General features: G+C 44.6%; 1 protein-coding gene across 1 annotated transcript in view; it reads left to right on the forward strand.

The window, feature by feature from the left end:
• LOC144817662 (uncharacterized) overlaps positions 1-15,039 on the forward strand; it is a 57,046-nt gene extending 42,007 nt beyond the window's left edge. The window contains exon 4 of the mRNA XM_078674390.1: positions 12,104-15,039. Within this exon, the coding sequence (XP_078530516.1) occupies positions 12,104-14,709 (2,606 nt within the window). The 3' untranslated portion in view covers positions 14,710-15,039. The remainder of the gene's footprint in view (positions 1-12,103) is intronic.
• The last annotated feature ends 1,946 nt before the right edge of the window (positions 15,040-16,985 follow it).

A 16,985-nucleotide genomic window follows, 5' to 3' on the forward strand; every position in this document is an offset into this window, starting at 1 on the left:
GCGGACTCCTCTAAGTGAAGATTCAGGTCACCCAAGATGGTAACATTTGCAGCATTCAAAACATACGAGATTATTGGGTCAGGGAAGGACGGTGCCCAAGATCCAAACAGGCCTGGAGGACGATACACTAGTATACCAGACATAGTAAACTTAGGTGTGAACGTGAGTTTGAATAATAAGGCTTTACATTCACTGGCAGATAAATCCTCACAGTTGCATTCAATAGAGCTTTTGGGGATAATAGCAATACCACCCCCCATTCTTAATTTTCTATCATTCCTGAAGATGGAGTAACTCATTGGAAGTGCTGCTGCCACATCAGGCCCTGAGCTATCATGTAATCAGGTTTCTGTTAGAAAGAAAGCGTCCGGTTGGTTATTGAATAAAAGATCATAAATGTCATCTATATGTTTCGGGAACGATCGACAATTAATACTGTAAAATGTAAAGTCTTGTTGTAGTAGAGGTGTGGCTATGTGTGTAGTCTTCCCTAATAAATCAGTGTGTTTGGAGATCTCAGGTTCACTACTTAGGGGACGAGCCCACTCATTGTGGTCATTGTTAAATGCACATTTATTTTATTTATTTATTTTTGTGTTTTATAGAGCGCAAACTTGACCTGTGAGGGTATCAGAGTGCTTTACATGGTATACAGTGAGACAAATAAAAAGTTTAAAGTGCAGAAATATACAAGATCAACATGTAGGGTTACAATCAGTGAGAAAGTTTGTAATAGCGCAGGACCCATATGATCTCGGTGTGATGAGTTGGTGATCTGGGAAAGCGGTAGTCTTGGATTAGTCAGGCAATGCGGTGGTTGCGAGTGGGCCTTAGATGAGGAATTTACCCATGAGAAAGGTTTTGCCCCGTTTTTTAAACGTGCTAGAGAAGGTTGTATGACGTTTCAACGCATGCTTTTACCACGCATGCCTTTACAACGCAGGTATTACAGCGTTGGGAGGGGCTGGATAGTGGAATAGTTTAATTTTCTATTCAACTCCAGTCCCCGTGGATAGTAGGGAAGGTGTTGGATAGAAAATTAAACTATTCCCTATCCAACAGCGCCATCCAGCGAAAGTCGTTGTAACGACTTTCGTTGTAATTCCTGCGTTGTAATGGTAGTGTGAGGTAAAAGTTTCGTTGTAAACGATGTTCCCCGCTAGAGAAGGGAATCTTCGGCCAGCAGGTGGGAGAGAGATCCAAATTCTTGGTGCCGCTCCGGTGAACGCCCTGTTGTAGGTTCTATTTTCTGAAAGGAGGCGGGTTGGAGTAGGAGGTTTCTAGCGGACCGGGAGTTCCTGCTTCTTCCAGATATCACTAATTTCTGTGCCAGATAGGCGGGGGAGTTTGTGTATAGGGCATTGTGTGTGATGCATGCAAGTTTGAGCTGAATTCTGGTCTCTAGAGGGAGCCAGTTCAGTGCTTTCATGTGTGGCGAGATGTGGTCGAACTTCCTGGTGCCTCTAAGTAGCCTGGCGGCCGCGTTGAGGCAGGCTTTTAAAGGCGCTAAGGAGATCTTGGGCAGTCCAGTGAGGGTGGAACAGCCATATTCCAGTCTGGAGATGACTAGTGCCTGAACTGTCATTTTTAGGTCAGGAGCATCGATGAAAGGTTTCAGCTTCCAGAGGTAGCTCAAGTGGAATCTGGCTGCTTTAGCCATTGAGTCAATGTGGTCTTGCATGTTCAGGTTGCCGTTGAGGATTATGCCCAGGGATTTGGCACACAGTGTTTGGTGGGCAGTTGAGGGCTGCGATTGCCTTGATGCACTTTTGAATCTCCGGATTGGCTTTTGAAGGGGAGATTAGGAGAAATTCCGTTTTCTTTGCATTAAGTTTGAGTTGGTTATTGTCAAGCCATTGGAGGGTCATTTTCAGGGTCTCGTTCAGGCAGAGGATCTCCTTGAGCGAAGAGATATTGATGTATATTTGGGTATCGTCCACATACATATGGTAGGAGATGTTGGCAGTACGGAGAACTTTGGTGAGTATCTCTAGGTAAAGATTAAAGAGTGTGGGGGACAGGGCTGAGCCTTGGGGGACTCCGACCGTGACTGGGGTGGGAACTGATAGTTTGCCGTTAATGAGAAATCTCTGAGAACGGTTGTGGAGGAAGGACCTGAACCATTCTAGGACCACGCCATCCACACCCATCCTGAATTTGAGGCGTTCAAGTAGTTTTTCATGGTTGACCGTATCGAAGGCAGAGGATAGGTCAAGCAGGATTAGAAGGCAGGCTTTGCCTTGGTCTAGGGCTTGGAGGGCATCATCCACGATGTGGAGCATGGTGGTTTCAGTGCTGTGCCCTGGTCTGAAGCCAGAATGAAAGTCGTCAAGTAGGTGGAAGTTGTTAATGTGCTGGCTTAGTTGCTGTTGAACACACTTCTCCAAAACTTTGGCTAAAAGCGGGATATTGGAGATAGGTCTAAAATTGTCAGGGGAGGCTGGGTTCAGTGTGGGCTTTTTCAGAATGGGGAGGATTTGGCCAGCTTTCAAGGGGTCCGGGATCAAGCCTTGTTGAAGAGAGGCGTTGATAATTGTAGTCCAGCAAGGGACGATGGATTGGGAGACAGCAGCGAGGCAGTTGGAGGGTAGCGGGTCGTTGAAGTGGTTATTATGCTTTAAGGTAGAGAGTATTTTTGAGATAGTATCTTCGGTATAGTATTCAAAGTCAGTCCAGTGGGCTTTGTTCTTTGGAGGGGCTAGGACGGTTGGTGTGGAAGAATGGGGCAGGACGGGAAGAGGTTGGGAGTAGGTGGTGGTACTGAGTTCAATTCCTAGTGCCAATATTTTTTCAGCGAATAAAGAGGAGAATTCATCTGACGATATTAGCGATTTGGGGGATTCTTTCGGTGTTTTTGCCAGTTTATTAGATTGGAGTTTGACCAGTTCAAAGAGCTTTTGGGGTCTATTCTGGGCGTTTCCCAGTCCTGATCTGAAATATTCTTTTTTGCAATTGAGGATGTGCTTATTGTAGGCATTTCTCGCCTGGCGGAGGAGTTTTAGATGCGTTGCAGAGGGGTGTTGTCTCCAGATTCTTTCAGATTGCCGTAGGGATCTCCTCGGCATATTGAGAGAGCCAGTGAACCACGGGTTTCTGTCTTTGAATTGAGTTCTTTTTAGTTTAAGGGGGGCAAGGTCGTCCAGATGTTTGAGATGGATGACGAGTAATGCTGATTGAGGTCGCTGACCACGGTTATGTGCGAAGGGGGGGAGGTCAGATTTGCAACGGGACTCTAGTCTCATCAGGTCAAGATTCTTAGTATCTCTGGTCCAGTTTTTGGGAATCACCGGTTGAGACGACTTAGTCTTGCGGGCCCCAGGTAAAATGAAAGAGATGGAGTGATGATCGGACCAGTCACAATGGTCTATGGAGATGAGCTTGACTGCGGAGTCCTTAGAGATGATCCAGTCGAGGATGGCCCCTGTTGAGTGTGTTGGCAGTGAGCAGGCTTGAGTCATTGGAGTCATTTTGGATAACGGTAATGCCCTTTTAGCAGAAGCTGGGCCAACATCTCTCAAAAAATTACAGGTGATCCAAAATACAGCAGTCAGGGTGGTCTTGAACATGCCTGCTAGATCATCTTCGATGCCACTGCTGAGAAAGCTGCACTGGCTGCCTGTAAAGCAAAGATCCATCTTTAAAGTCTGCTGTCTGACATTCTATGCCCTCCAGGGGCGAGGCCCAAAATACTTGCAGAGCAAGCTGGTGAAACATATACCTAGCCGGCCACTGAGATCTAGTTCACAACTACTGCTACATGTACCCCGAATTAGACGCCACAGGTCAGGAGGCAAGGCCTTCTACTACCTAGCTCCAAAATATTGGAACAGCCTCCCTATTTCCATCTGAGAAATTTCATCCTGTCAAACCTTTAGGAAACGTCTAAAGGCTTTCCTGTACTAAAGGCTTCTCTCTCTTTTGCTTCGTCTTCCTCCCTTGGGTAGGGTTCTGAGTAAGCGCCGAGATGCCTCACAGTGATTCGTGCGCTATACAAAAGGATATAACATAACATAACATAACATAACAGTCAGGGCTAGGTCACTTAAGAGGTCTTTGATGGCGTTGACGTGGGGATCTTTAGTGTCGTTCCAGTGCAGGTTGAAATCACCCAGATAAACCTCTGTGGTATTGGAAGAAATCTTTGTTGTCATGATTTCCAAGAGGTGATCAGTGAAAGAGTCGTTGGAACCTGGGGGGTGGTAGAAAATGTGCAGGTTACAAAGGTGTAATGAGTTTCTGCTGATGGAGAGTGCGAGGTATTCGCAGGAGTCAGTGGAGACTGTTGTGAGTTCTGTGACAAGCAGGGAGGATCGATAGATACAGGCAATGCCTCCTCCTTTCTTGTTGGAGCGTCTGTCCAGTCTGGCGATGTAGTAATTAGGCGGGATTAATAGGTCCAGACAGGGGGAAGAGTATTTGTTTAGCCAAGATTCGGTTAGTATGGCTAGGTTTTTGTCCAGGACGAGTTCAGCAATATCAGCGGCATGTTTGACTGCTGAACCGCAGTTTATTTATAGACCACATAGGGGGGTGTCTGGAGGAGTGTCAGGAGTCTGGGCGGATATAGATACAGGCGCGAGGTTGCTTTTTACCACACTTCTGTTATTGAGGGTTGCTCGCCTGTTAGGGTTGATGGTGACTGTGCTGATGGGGTGTTCAGGACTCATATCTAACATACGGGGGATGACTGGGACAGAGTTGTAGTCTTGGATGGCTAGGATTTCGCTTCCTGTGAGGTCTAGAGGATTGGAGGAGACTGTAGGAGCGTTATAGGAGAGTGCGAGAGCGCAGGATTCCTCCTCAGAGAGGAGGCAGGACGGTTTACGTGGGCGAAGATGTCTCAGAGGCAGTGGGAGTGGGTGCTTGGGAGCCTCGGTGTTCGGTGAGGGGGAAGTAAGTGGTTGTTTGAGGTTAGCAAGTGAGATCTCGGCAAGGTGAAGGAGGTTCAAGAGGTCCAGAATGGAGCTATGAATGCTCTGGGTGAGTTTAGCCGCTCTGGAGTGTAGTGTCAAGGTCGTTATAAACAGGGGGAGCTAGAGGGCAGGAGTTCAAAGTTTCAGGAGCTGTCAGGGAGACCACATGTGAAGGAGAACCTTCAGTGCTGGCAGTTCATAGGATCATAGGAGCTTTGTCTAGAACAATCTTTTGACAATAGGGAAAAGGGGGCAGGCGAAATTCTAACAGTTGTTTAGTGGCGTATCTTTTTTTCATTGTGTCGAATTGACATGGGGTCGAGGCCCCTGGTCCCGGTCGAGCGCAGAAAGGCGCAGACGGGCTTGCATTTGGCGCGCCATCGGTGCGTCCCCTGCGCGTCCGGTTCAGGGCCATTAAGTAGTGGTCCAAGGGGAGTCGCAGCGTAAAAGCTGGACCGCTAAGTGGAGCGGCACGGGACAACAACATTCGTGGCCTTCACGGGGGAAGAGCCTCGTTCTCTAAAGTGCAGGTGCAAAGGGTTACAGAAAAGCAAAGTGCAGGTCACATTTGAAAAAATATTGCATCACGTTTAAAAATGCATTAAAAATACTGAGTATAACACACTCAGAAACATGCAAATAAAAACCAGATTAAAACATAAAACAAGCTATTCCGAGTTCCCGTAATTCAATCTATTTAAAAGCTGTTCCAAGTTTCTGTGAACTCAATGTATTTAAAAGCAGAGATGGAACCTACCAAGTGCTACGCGTCCACTCCCGGGCCATTAAGTAGTGGTCCGAGGGGAGATGCAGCGTAAAAGCTGGACCGCTAACTGGAGCTTAACGAGAGACATAACAAGATGGCCTTCACTGGAGAGGAGCCCCGTCGTCTAAAGTGCAAGTGCAAAGAGTTGCAGAAAAGCAAAGTTCAGATCACATTTAAAAAATATTGCATCACATTTAAAAATGCATTAAAAATACTGAGTATAACACACCCAGAAACATGCAAATAAAAACCAGATTAAAACATGACATAATGCCACGTGAAAAGAGCCATCCCTTGAGTAATTTAACATGAATTTGATACTGGCGATTGAATTGCTTGGCTGTGGGCATCCTTGGACCCTCCCGGTCCCTTCCGGACATGCCCAAACACAGTCCAAACAGAGCAATCAGGACGTAAACACGCCACACTGTGATCTAGAAGAACAGAGAACAAACACGTCTTATTAATTCTCACAAATAGCATTTATCAGCTGGCACATGCTCCCATTTCTCCTCTCCAGGTCTCATGACAACTAGGATGTTGTCTTTTCCTGTAGCTATGGTTTCAACAGACTTGGGGTTGTTGGGGGATTCAATCCATACTTTGGCTCAGTGGAGCCGAACTCTCCTTGTCCTCACACAGTAAAAAGGGCTGGGGCAGTCCCCTTCTTAACAATTCCTCCATAAACTGGCATGATGATAATCTGAGCAACTCGATCTCCGGGTTGCACTACTAAATCCGTGTCTCCGCTGTTCAACAGCACCACTTTTACCTCTCCATGGTAATGAGAGTCTGTTACCCCTCCCAAAACTTGTATACCTTTCAAGGCAAGCCTGGAGCGAGAGGCAATCACTCCAACATGCTCCGAGCCAGGCTCCGAGTGTTGTCTCCGATTACAAGATAGCGTTGAGGGCCACGTGAGGCTGAATCTGCAAAGCGGGTGTCAACACTCGCATAAACGGAGTTTCTGCATTTGTCCAAGGCTTGTTGTTTAAAATTAACAATGCATCATGCACGTTATCTCTCCAAACTTTTAATGACCCATTGAACAATGTTTTCAGCATCCACTCTTTGTTGTGCTGTGCACTATAATCCTGCACCAGTTTGCCTTTGAAATTAAACACATTGTCACTTTTGATCTGCAATATTTATTTTTTATTCATTTAGAAGTTTTCTATAGCGCTAACAAGACCCGAAGGTAGCAGAGCGCTTCACAGTAACAGGCGTGACAGGGTGAACAAAAATACATGTAACAGGTAGAGGCAGTCCTCGAAAGGCAATATTGGGGGAGGGAAAGTTCGTAAAGTGGGACTTTTGGTATAAGGATACATAGATAACACATAGTTCAGTAGGAGATCTTAGTTATCTGGGACCTAGGGAGCGGATGAGGAACAAGGATTTGAGTTGGTTCTTGAATTCCGCATAGGACGGTAGAGTTCTGATATGCGGAGGGATAGAGTTCCATATTTTGGGGGCATTTCCAGTGAAGGAGCAGTCCGCAGTTTTCTTCTTTCTGGTTTTTGGAAGGATGAGCAGCAGGGAGTTGGAGCTTCTCAGATATCTGCTTTGGCCTGCTTTTTTGAGCTTGGTTGCCAGGTATTCTGGTTTACCGGTGTGGAGGGCCTTGTGGGTTAGGCAGGCCGTTCTGAAGGTGCTACGCATTTCCACCGGGAGCCATTCGAGTTCTTTAAGTGCTGGGGAGATGTGGTCGAATTTTTTGCATCCTGTGATCATTCTTGCTGCCGCATGTAGTGTTGTTTTTAGTGGCGCCAAGTGTGATTTGGGGATACCTGTAAGGATTGAATTCCCATAGTCCAGTCTAGATAGAACTAGAGATTGTGTGGCAAGTTTAAGATCCTTGTTTGGAATGAAAGGTTTGATTTTGTTCAGCAGTCTGAGGTTGAAGAAAGCACTTTTTGCCGAGTTCTTTATGTGGTTTGTCAAGGTTAGTTTAGGGTCTAGGGTGAAACCCAGAGATTTGACGGAGTCAGTTGGCGTGAGTGAGCCTTTAAGAGCATCGATCGACTTCAGCCACTCGGTTACTTGAGGGTTGTCTTCTTTGTTAGAGATGAGAAGGGTTTCGGTCTTGTCGGGATTGAGTTTCAGGTGGTTTTTTGTCAGCCAATCTTGAACATCTTTTAAGACAGCATTTAGTCTATGGATGTCGTTAGGTGAAGAGGTTTCCAGGTAGATCTGCGTGTCATCCGCATAGAGGTGGAAGAGGATGTTGGCATTCCTGAGTAGTTTGGCGAGCGGTTCCATATAGATGTTGAAGAGCTGAGGAGAAAGTACTGATCCTTGGGGGACACCCTTGTTGACTTGCTGTGTTTCGGAGGTGAAGTTCTTCAGTTTTATTATTTGCGAGCGGTTATGGAGAAAGGAAGAAAACCAGTCAAGAACTACCTCGCCGAGGCCAGCTCTTGTTTGCAGAGTTTTGATGAGGAGCTTGTGGTCCACCGTGTCGAACGCTGCGGAGAGATCAAGGAGTATGAGGAGGCAGCACTTGTCAGCGTCAAGAGAACCGTGAATGTCGTCTATGATGTTCAGCATTGCGGTTTCTGTGCTACGACCTTGCCTGAAGCCAGATTGGAGGGGGTCCAGGAGATTGATGTTATCCAGGTGATGAGTTAGTTGGAGGAGAACGCAGCGTTCCAGTGTTTTGGCGAGTAGAGGGAGGTTAGATATCGGTCTGAAATTGTTCAAGTCAGTAGAGTCGAGGCCGGGTTTTTTCAGCAAAGGGGTGACTTGTCCCATTTTTAGACAATAGAATACCATAACACGAAACAAGTAAATTGAATGTTTCCAAAGTATTCTGCTGAGTGGCCCTTTTACACGGAAAGGCTATCAAGTAGCTAGAGTAAGTATCCGCCCCTGTACATGCATCCTGGCAACCCTGACTAATTGACATTGGCGCAATGTAGTTGATCTGCCATATCTGTCCTGGCAACTTTCCCCTACCTAGCTGACCTCTCACCACCTGTGGGACTGGTCTGTGTTGTGTATGCTGACAAATGGGACATTGCATAATTAAAGATTTGATCAAATCTAGGGGAATATGCATCCTTATATTCTCTGCCCAACTGTGAGTGGCTTTCTCTTCCTAGCCATTCCCACCAAATCAGAATCCTGTGTCGTCACTGTGGCCTCCAAAATCAGCAAAGGAATTACTCCACCGTTGGAAGTGGTCATCTACGGGATATACAGTAACTGAGCTTTGTGGTAACATTTCCCAGATCTCTTGCCCCTACTCCTTACCCCGCACCTCTTTTGAATGTATCATCCAGCTATGGGCATGCCATGTGGGAGGCCAGGTGGCTAACCTTTGGAGGCAGACCACGAGTCTGTGTAAATAGAACACTTTCCAGGTAATTCTTGTTTTAAAGCCCGATGCACAGCATACAATTCTGCACTGGCTACTCTTTCCCTCTGTGGTGTTATTGTACGATATTGCTGTCCAATGCCTCTTAGCCCCCACATACCTGGCTGAGCCATCAGTAAACCATACATGTCTCTTGTCTTCTGAAGACAATGCTACAGTCGGTTGACCCCACTTCACAGGGGACTCCTGTATCTCAGGCACATCCTGTAACACCCCTGCATCTTCCACTGGGGCCTGCGCCACCTGCTTATGCAATACTGCAGTACCTTCGGGACCTACTCGGGCCCTGTCTTCTATGTACCATTTCGACTTGATAATGCCGGCTTCCTGAACATGCCCTATTCGATGAGTCTTGGGGTAAATTATCACCCATTGCATTATAGAAATTTCAGCTCTCAAAATCACATTGTGCCCCAGGGTCAACTGCCCAGTGTCCACCAGGGCCCATTAACCTGCTTTTCAAATAGAGTGTACCGCTTTCCAGCATCTGGTAACTTCTTTGCCCAAAATCTTAAAGGCACCCTCTTCTTTCCCTGCTTCAACTTTTCTTGCCACAAACTCCAATTAGCATACTGCCCTTGGACAGTCTCATTTAGCTCAATATCCCCCTCTCATTCTGGCCAAAACTCTAAGGTACACTGTATAGCCTCCTTTGCAGATTCAAATGCATTCTGTTGCTGCTCTCTCCACTCAAACTCATGTTTCTTACGAGTAACCTTGTACAAAGGAGCCAAAATCTTTATCTTGTTTCGCACTGATAGCAATACATTCATCAAATCATAAGGAACACCTATGAAAATTACAATCTTTATTACATCCTCATTCATTCTCTGCATTGCATCCCTTAGTGTAAACCAGGGCTTATCAGTTGGCGGCCAATTTGACTCTATTGGGAATTTGCGTGACATCCATCTGCCGCTAACTGCAGTAAAGTGGTCAGTGCATTTCCTTGAAACTTCCTGAACTCGTCTTGCACAACAGGATCATTTCTTAGTATATAAAATGTTGCCCCATCTCCATGTTCTAAATGCACTCTGTGTGCCCTTAAATCAAACACGCCCATTGTCCATGCAATAAATGTTTCACCCGACCCCTGTCGGAATCTATCTACACTCACTGCTGCTCAAACAGCACAATGCAACCACTCATGAGCACGTTCACTATATGGAACTAATTCCCATCCTGGTATTTCATTTGGGGCTGCGAACCTGCTTTATCCATTTTTGGTTTTCTACCAAACATTCTGCTCCTTTTGCTTCTTATCCTGCTAGTGATGCCAAAATGTCTTGCTTTTTCATTAGAACACCTGAGCAATACTTCAAAATACAAGGACACAAGGTGAACACTCTTCAAAATAGGACTGAACACACTGTAAAGTACCAAAATGCAAAATAAACAAAAGCCCAACACTCATTTGCTAAGTGAAGGGGAATATTTATTGCAGTAAGTTCCCATATATCAAAAAGCTATAATGCGCAAGTAAAATAAATGCATATAGTGAACATGTATAAATAAGAATAAATGCGTAGAAGGATAACTGCATGTACACAAAAAAGAGTAATTAAAACTTGGAATACTTCACCGGCTGTCTGTCTTGCATCATCTTGCCAGCAGGACTGGGGAACCCGTTGACAGTCTCAGCAAGAGCTCTCAGCCAAAAAAAGGGCTCTAGACAGTGCGCCCCCTTCTAGAAGAGTTCATGTCAAAGCGCCTAGAGGTCTCCATCTTTATACGCTTTACTAACATATAGAGAGACTTCTAGACCCTCCCCCCCTTCATCTGCACTGTTGGTGCTGCCTTCACTCTCTGCTTCGAGGTCACTCAACGGAGCTGGCCAGGCTCCGATGAGAGCTGAGGTAGAATTCTTTGCTTTCTCAACCTTGGACACTGTACAGCTCTCACACTGTCGGTTCTAACAGCTTATCTCTCTCAGTGAGGTGAAAAGCTTAAGCAGTTCTGTGCGCGCAAGTAACCTGGGACCTGCCAGTGTTCACAGTTGAAAGACAAAGGTAGACCGATACAAGATGAAACCATGCTCACAAATGTAATTAAAGCAACATAGGGTCAATGGATAACACATGATCTCACAATATATAAATGTCTGTAACAGTACATAGTTGTATATATTTCTTGTGTACTTATATAACAACCGCATATGTAAATAACATACTGATTCTAACTCTATCTATCCATGAAACTATATATCTATTGTTCACAATTCAAACTCAGTCTATGAAAATATATATCTATAGTTCACAATTTTTCACCAATCTCTTTTTGCACTGACATTGCTTGACAAATCGTTTTATACTAAGATGATTTTATACTAGGATGATTAGTGTCCCTCTTGCATTTTCATGGTGTTGTTCGCATTCCTAGTAAAAAGGTAATAGAGAGTGTCATTTCCTCCCTCTACTTCCTGTATACAGTGAAGCCAAACTTTCATGGAGGGCGTTCATCTTCTCCAACGTTTTGTTAGGCATCTTAAACTATTAATGGACGGTTTGATCCATGTGGCAAATGTTGGATTCCCCCTTCTACTCAACTCTACATATAGTTCACCATGTGAGCTAGCATTTCCAAAACCCTTAACTCCTCCCATGAAGTCCCCTCCCTAAACACATCCACAGTTTGAGGTCAGCGGTGATCTCCATTGGTGCCTAGCGCTATATTCAATCGAGGTTGATCTTGGTGATGGTGAGAGCCCACCAGAGTTGTGCTTAAGTAGTAGAGCTGCCAGAGAGACGGGTGTAGCCACAGTTCTTTCACGCAGTTAAGCTGCACTTGAAAAGTGAACGGATTAGGAAATTGAAACATTCCCAAGGAGTGGCAAAAGCAGAACGCAGGATACAGACCCTGGAATCGGGATTGTCAATACTTTACACTAAGTATTCTGTGAACTCAGGGCGCTCTTAGCAGCTGAGGTATATATTTATTCTCCATTGTGTGATGTAGCTTGTCCTCTAATTGTGTTGTTATTTATTGTTCCAGTGATGTCTACTGTCACATTATAAACAAATCTCCTATTCTTCTTCATTTGAACAGAAATGGAAAGCAGGAGTTTGCACCAGAACCAAGAACAACGCTGTGATGAACCCGGGCTAAAGGCAGCCTTCATCGGAGAAGATAAAGTGGTGGCTATGCAGAGAGTTAGCAATAAAATACCGTACACAACAAGGAGCGTGAATACAGCCCCTGGAAAAAACAGAGCTGATCAATATACAGGAAGTGATGGTGATACATTAAAGCTGATTGGCCAAAGAAAGAACACATCTAATGGAACATATATGTGCTCTGAATGTGGGAAAATCTTTAGTGAAAAGTATATTCTCATTGAACATAAGAAGATTCATTCCAATGGGAAACTGTATCCTTCTGACGAATGTGGAACCACATTTCAAAGTAACTCAATCTTAATTCGACGTAGAAGGGCACATTCTGACTGTCAGTTATTTTCATCAAAATATAAAGAGTGTTCTACTGAGATTCAAAACCCTAAACTACAGCGCAAGCATGCCAAGCCTAGAGCCTATAAATGCAGTGAATGTGAAAAGAGATTTTCGTCTTCGTCCAATCTTTATGTGCACCAGAAAGTACACACAGGAGACAAACCCCATAAATGCTTCGAATGTGGAAAGCGTTTTCCTTTTTTTTCATATCTGAAGATTCACCAGCGGCTTCACACAGGAGAGAAACCTTTTGTATGCCCTGAATGTGGAAAATGTTTCCGCCACTCTGGATATCTTATCTGCCATAGAAAAATTCACAAAGGAGAGAAACCTTACAAGTGTGAGTGTGGAAGGCGTTTCAATAGAGCCGATGGTCTGAAAAGCCACAGGCTCCAACATGCCGGAGAGAAAAGAGAGAAACCATACTTATGCAGTGAATGTGGAAAGAGTTTCTATTCTTTACCTCTTCTTCGTCTACACCAGAGAATACACACAGGGGTGAAACCTTATTCATGTGACACATGTGGGAATAGTTTCAGGCAGTCATCACACCTAATAAGGCACAAGCGAGTACACACTGGTGAAAAACCATATATATGCAGAGAATGTGAAAAAGGATTCAGCGATGCCATGAGTCTAAAAATTCACCATCGTGTGCATACCGGCGAAAAACCCTTCAAATGTGATAAATGTGGAAAGCGTTTTGTGGTTTCATCTCATCTGACGGTTCACCAACGCCTTCACACAGGAGAGAAACCGTATAGATGCACTAAATGTGGAAAATGTTTCAGCTATTCCGCAAGTCTGGTTACCCATTGGAAGATTCACACAGGAGAGAAACCTTTCGAGTGCAGTGAGTGTGGAAGGCGTTTTAATCGGCTAGACAGTCTGAAAAAACACCAGCACATACATACAGGAGTGAAACCATACCCTTGCACTGAATGTAAAAAGGCGTTCTCTCGAAAAGACATCCTAGAAAATCACCAGAAAATGCACACCGTGTCGACAGCTGAGACAGATAAAACCTACGCCTGTAATGAGCGTGGAAAGCTATTCAGAGACTCAGCTCATCTAAAACGGCGTACCCAAACAGTTAAACTTCATACATGTATCGAATGTGGGAAGTGTTTACGCTCTCAGTCATCCCTGAGAAGGCACGAGAGAACACACACGGGAGAAAGGCCGTTTACATGTAGTAAATGTAGTAGTAGTTTCAGCCGGTTAGATCAATTGACAAAACATCTATTGAAACACTCAGGAGACAAATCATTTTCATGCAGTGCCTGTGGGAAGAGCTTCATTTCATCAGCAAAATTGAAATCTCATGAGAGATTGCACACAGGAGAGAAGCCCTTTAAGTGCACAGAATGCTGTAAGAGTTTCAGATACCAGGCATCTCTGAGAAAGCATGAGAGAACACACACAGGAGAAAAGCCATTTATATGTAGTGAGTGTAGTAGAGGCTTCAGCCAGCTAGGAAATTTGATGAAACATCAAATGATACACTCAGGAAACAAACCATTTTCATGCAGTGACTGTGGGAAGAGCTTTATTTCATCAAGAGAATTGAAATCACACCAAAGAGTGCACACAGGAGAGAAGCCCTTCAAATGTACAGAGTGTGGGAAGAGTTTCCGATTTTCCTCAAACTTAAACCAACACCTTCGCATCCATACAGGTGTGAAACCCTATCTGTGCAACAGTTGTGGGAAAAGTTTTGCTATCTCTGGGGATTTGACTAAGCACAAGCGAATTCACACAGGCGAAAAACCATATATTTGTGCTGAATGTGGACACGGGTTCAGTGTGTTATCTTCTTTGAAATCACATCAGAAGGTGCACACCGGGGAGAAGCCTCATAAATGTAATGAATGTGGGAAGCGCTTTGCGTTCTTATCAAGCCTGTTTGTACACCATCGAACACACACTGGAGAGAAACCCTACACTTGCATTGAATGTGGAAAAAGATTTGCTGAATCTAGTTCCTTGACAAAACACATTCGAACGCACACTGGAGAGAAACCCTACGCTTGCATTCAATGTGGAAAAAGATTTGCTGAATCTACATCCTTGACAAAACACATTCGAATACACACTGCAGAGAAACGCTTTGTGTGCAACAAATGTGGAAAGAAATATGCAGAGCGTAAATACCTGACCGAACACATGAAAATGCATATAAAACACAAGAATGATCAGTGATGTCAAATATTGCTTTCGCCAAAATGAACAATACTTCCCTATCTTTGAGTAGTATATGGTACGTAGTTATTTCTACAGAAAGAATATACAGACCGATAACATTAAAGGAGTTGAGAAAGCTCAAATTTAATTTTTATTGAAGTAAAGACTTTTTGATGCATAAAATCAGCATATCCTCCATGCACCATACTGTGACTATTCTGTGTATGTTTGATTGACCATCTTAAAGTGCAGTATTACATTTTTAGGTTGAGCCTAGACAGTGCTTGCTCTGTTGCTTAGCGACTTGTTGTAGATGGTTTGTGGTTTTAAACTCCACCCATTGCTTGCTATTTGTCTCAGTGTGTCCTTTATAAATCCGTGCATGCTAGCGGCTAGTCCTGCCTCTTTGTCCCTTCTTTTTCTCTTCTGTTCCTCCCATGGAGCAGGGACTACGTACTGTCTCATTATGCTATGGTTCTTTATCTGTTCTTTGGGGGACTATTTTTTTTCTTGGTTTCTTGTTCTGTTACTGTTTGCCTGTGTTCAGCTTTGGCACCAAAGCTGCTTACATTTTAATTTAGCATTCCTCTCTTCCACCTTCTCTAAATGCCACTGTTGTATTAGTGCTGCCTCATGCATCGTACCTCTCAACGTTGCTTCTATTTTTTTAACCTTTTTGCAATTTTGGATGTTGACAGTCAGTTGGGCTTCTTTTAGAAAAATATTAGTTTGGGTTTGGGCATCTTTTTAAGGGGGATTGGGCTACTTTTTCAGCCTTTTTCACAGCGAGGAAACAAATTCACGTCTGTCATAACTGCAGCCAGGTAGATCAGGGAGGTACTGAGCAGTAGGGCCTCCTTCCACGTGCCTCCTGCCGGTTGATTTTATTTGTTTGCCTTTTTGTTATTTCGGCAGTCAATTGGGCTTCTTTTGGAGGATATTTGTTTGGTTTTGGGTTTCCTTTTAAGGGGGATTGGCCTTTTTATTAGCCTTTTTTCACAGTGACAAAACTCAAATTCATGACCCATTGGAGCAGTAGTAAGTAGCGGGGTCCTCCTTCCATAAAGCCATGTGTTAGTCTGTTATTTGGAATGACAGGTATAGTGAGGGGATAGAAGAGGTAAAAGCTTTGCATTTATATAGCCATCTTTCCTGAGTCTTGGAAAGAAGCTACTGTAAGACCCATCTTAAAAAAGAACAATGCTGACCCGGAGCAACCAGTAAACTACCGTCCTATCTCTCTTCTGCCACTTTCCGGCAAAATAATGGAATCACTAATCAACTCCCAGTTAACCAAACATCTAGAGGACAACATGTAACTGGACTCCACCCAATCGGGCTTTAGAGCTTGCCAGAGCACCGAGACTGCTCTCCTGGAGGTTGTAGATAACATCCGGCTGTCCCTTGACGCCAAGCAATCGGCCATCCTAATTTTACTTGACCTGTCGGCAGCCTTCGACACCATCTCTCATAGCGTCCTACTCAAGCGGCTAACTGAGATTGGTGTTGAGGGTCAAGCACACAGATGGATTCACAGCTATCTGACAGGGAGGCGATCAAAGGTGAAACTAGGCCCTTTCTCCTCATCTTACGTGGACAATGACAGAGGTGTCCCACAGGGCTCGATTTTGAGCCCTACTTTATTTAATATATACCTATCACCTCTAGCTAAAGTAATCAAAGCTCATGGCTTTGAGACGGTATCTTACGCCGACGATACCCAGATACTGATAACCCTAGGACCAAACCACTCAGATGTCAAAGGGAGATTCCAACAGTGCATGATCTCCACCCAAGAATGGATGACGACCAACCACTTAATGCTAAATGCCGCGAAAACGGAAATTCTGCTATTTGGCAAGGCCAATAAAATCTGGTCGGAAGAATGGTGGCCATCATCCCTAGGCCCTTGCCCAGCTCCAAAAAATTCTGCTAGGAACCTGGGTATCATCATCGATGATAAGCTGACCCTGTCCCAACACATAAATAAAGTGGTTCATACCTGCATTGGGCAAATGAGAAACCTAAGAAAAATCTTTAAGTGGATTCCACTTGCTTCCCGGAAACCCCTCATCCAGGGCCTTATAATCAGTCGCCTTGATTATGGGAATGCACTATTGGCTGATGTGAACGAAGGTCTCCTAACTAAACTTCAGACCGTGCAAAACTCCGCTGCAAGGCTGATTCTCGACCTCCCTCCCCGTACTCCTTCAGCTCCGTGCCTAAGGACTCTTCATTGGCTCCCAATTAGAAAGCGCATCAAATTTAAGATCTGCTGCCTAGTGCACAAGTCC

The sequence above is a fragment of the Lissotriton helveticus genome, chromosome 2_1 (assembly GCF_964261635.1).
Source record: "Lissotriton helveticus chromosome 2_1, aLisHel1.1, whole genome shotgun sequence".
In the NCBI taxonomy this organism is placed as follows: Eukaryota; Metazoa; Chordata; class Amphibia; order Caudata; family Salamandridae; genus Lissotriton; species Lissotriton helveticus.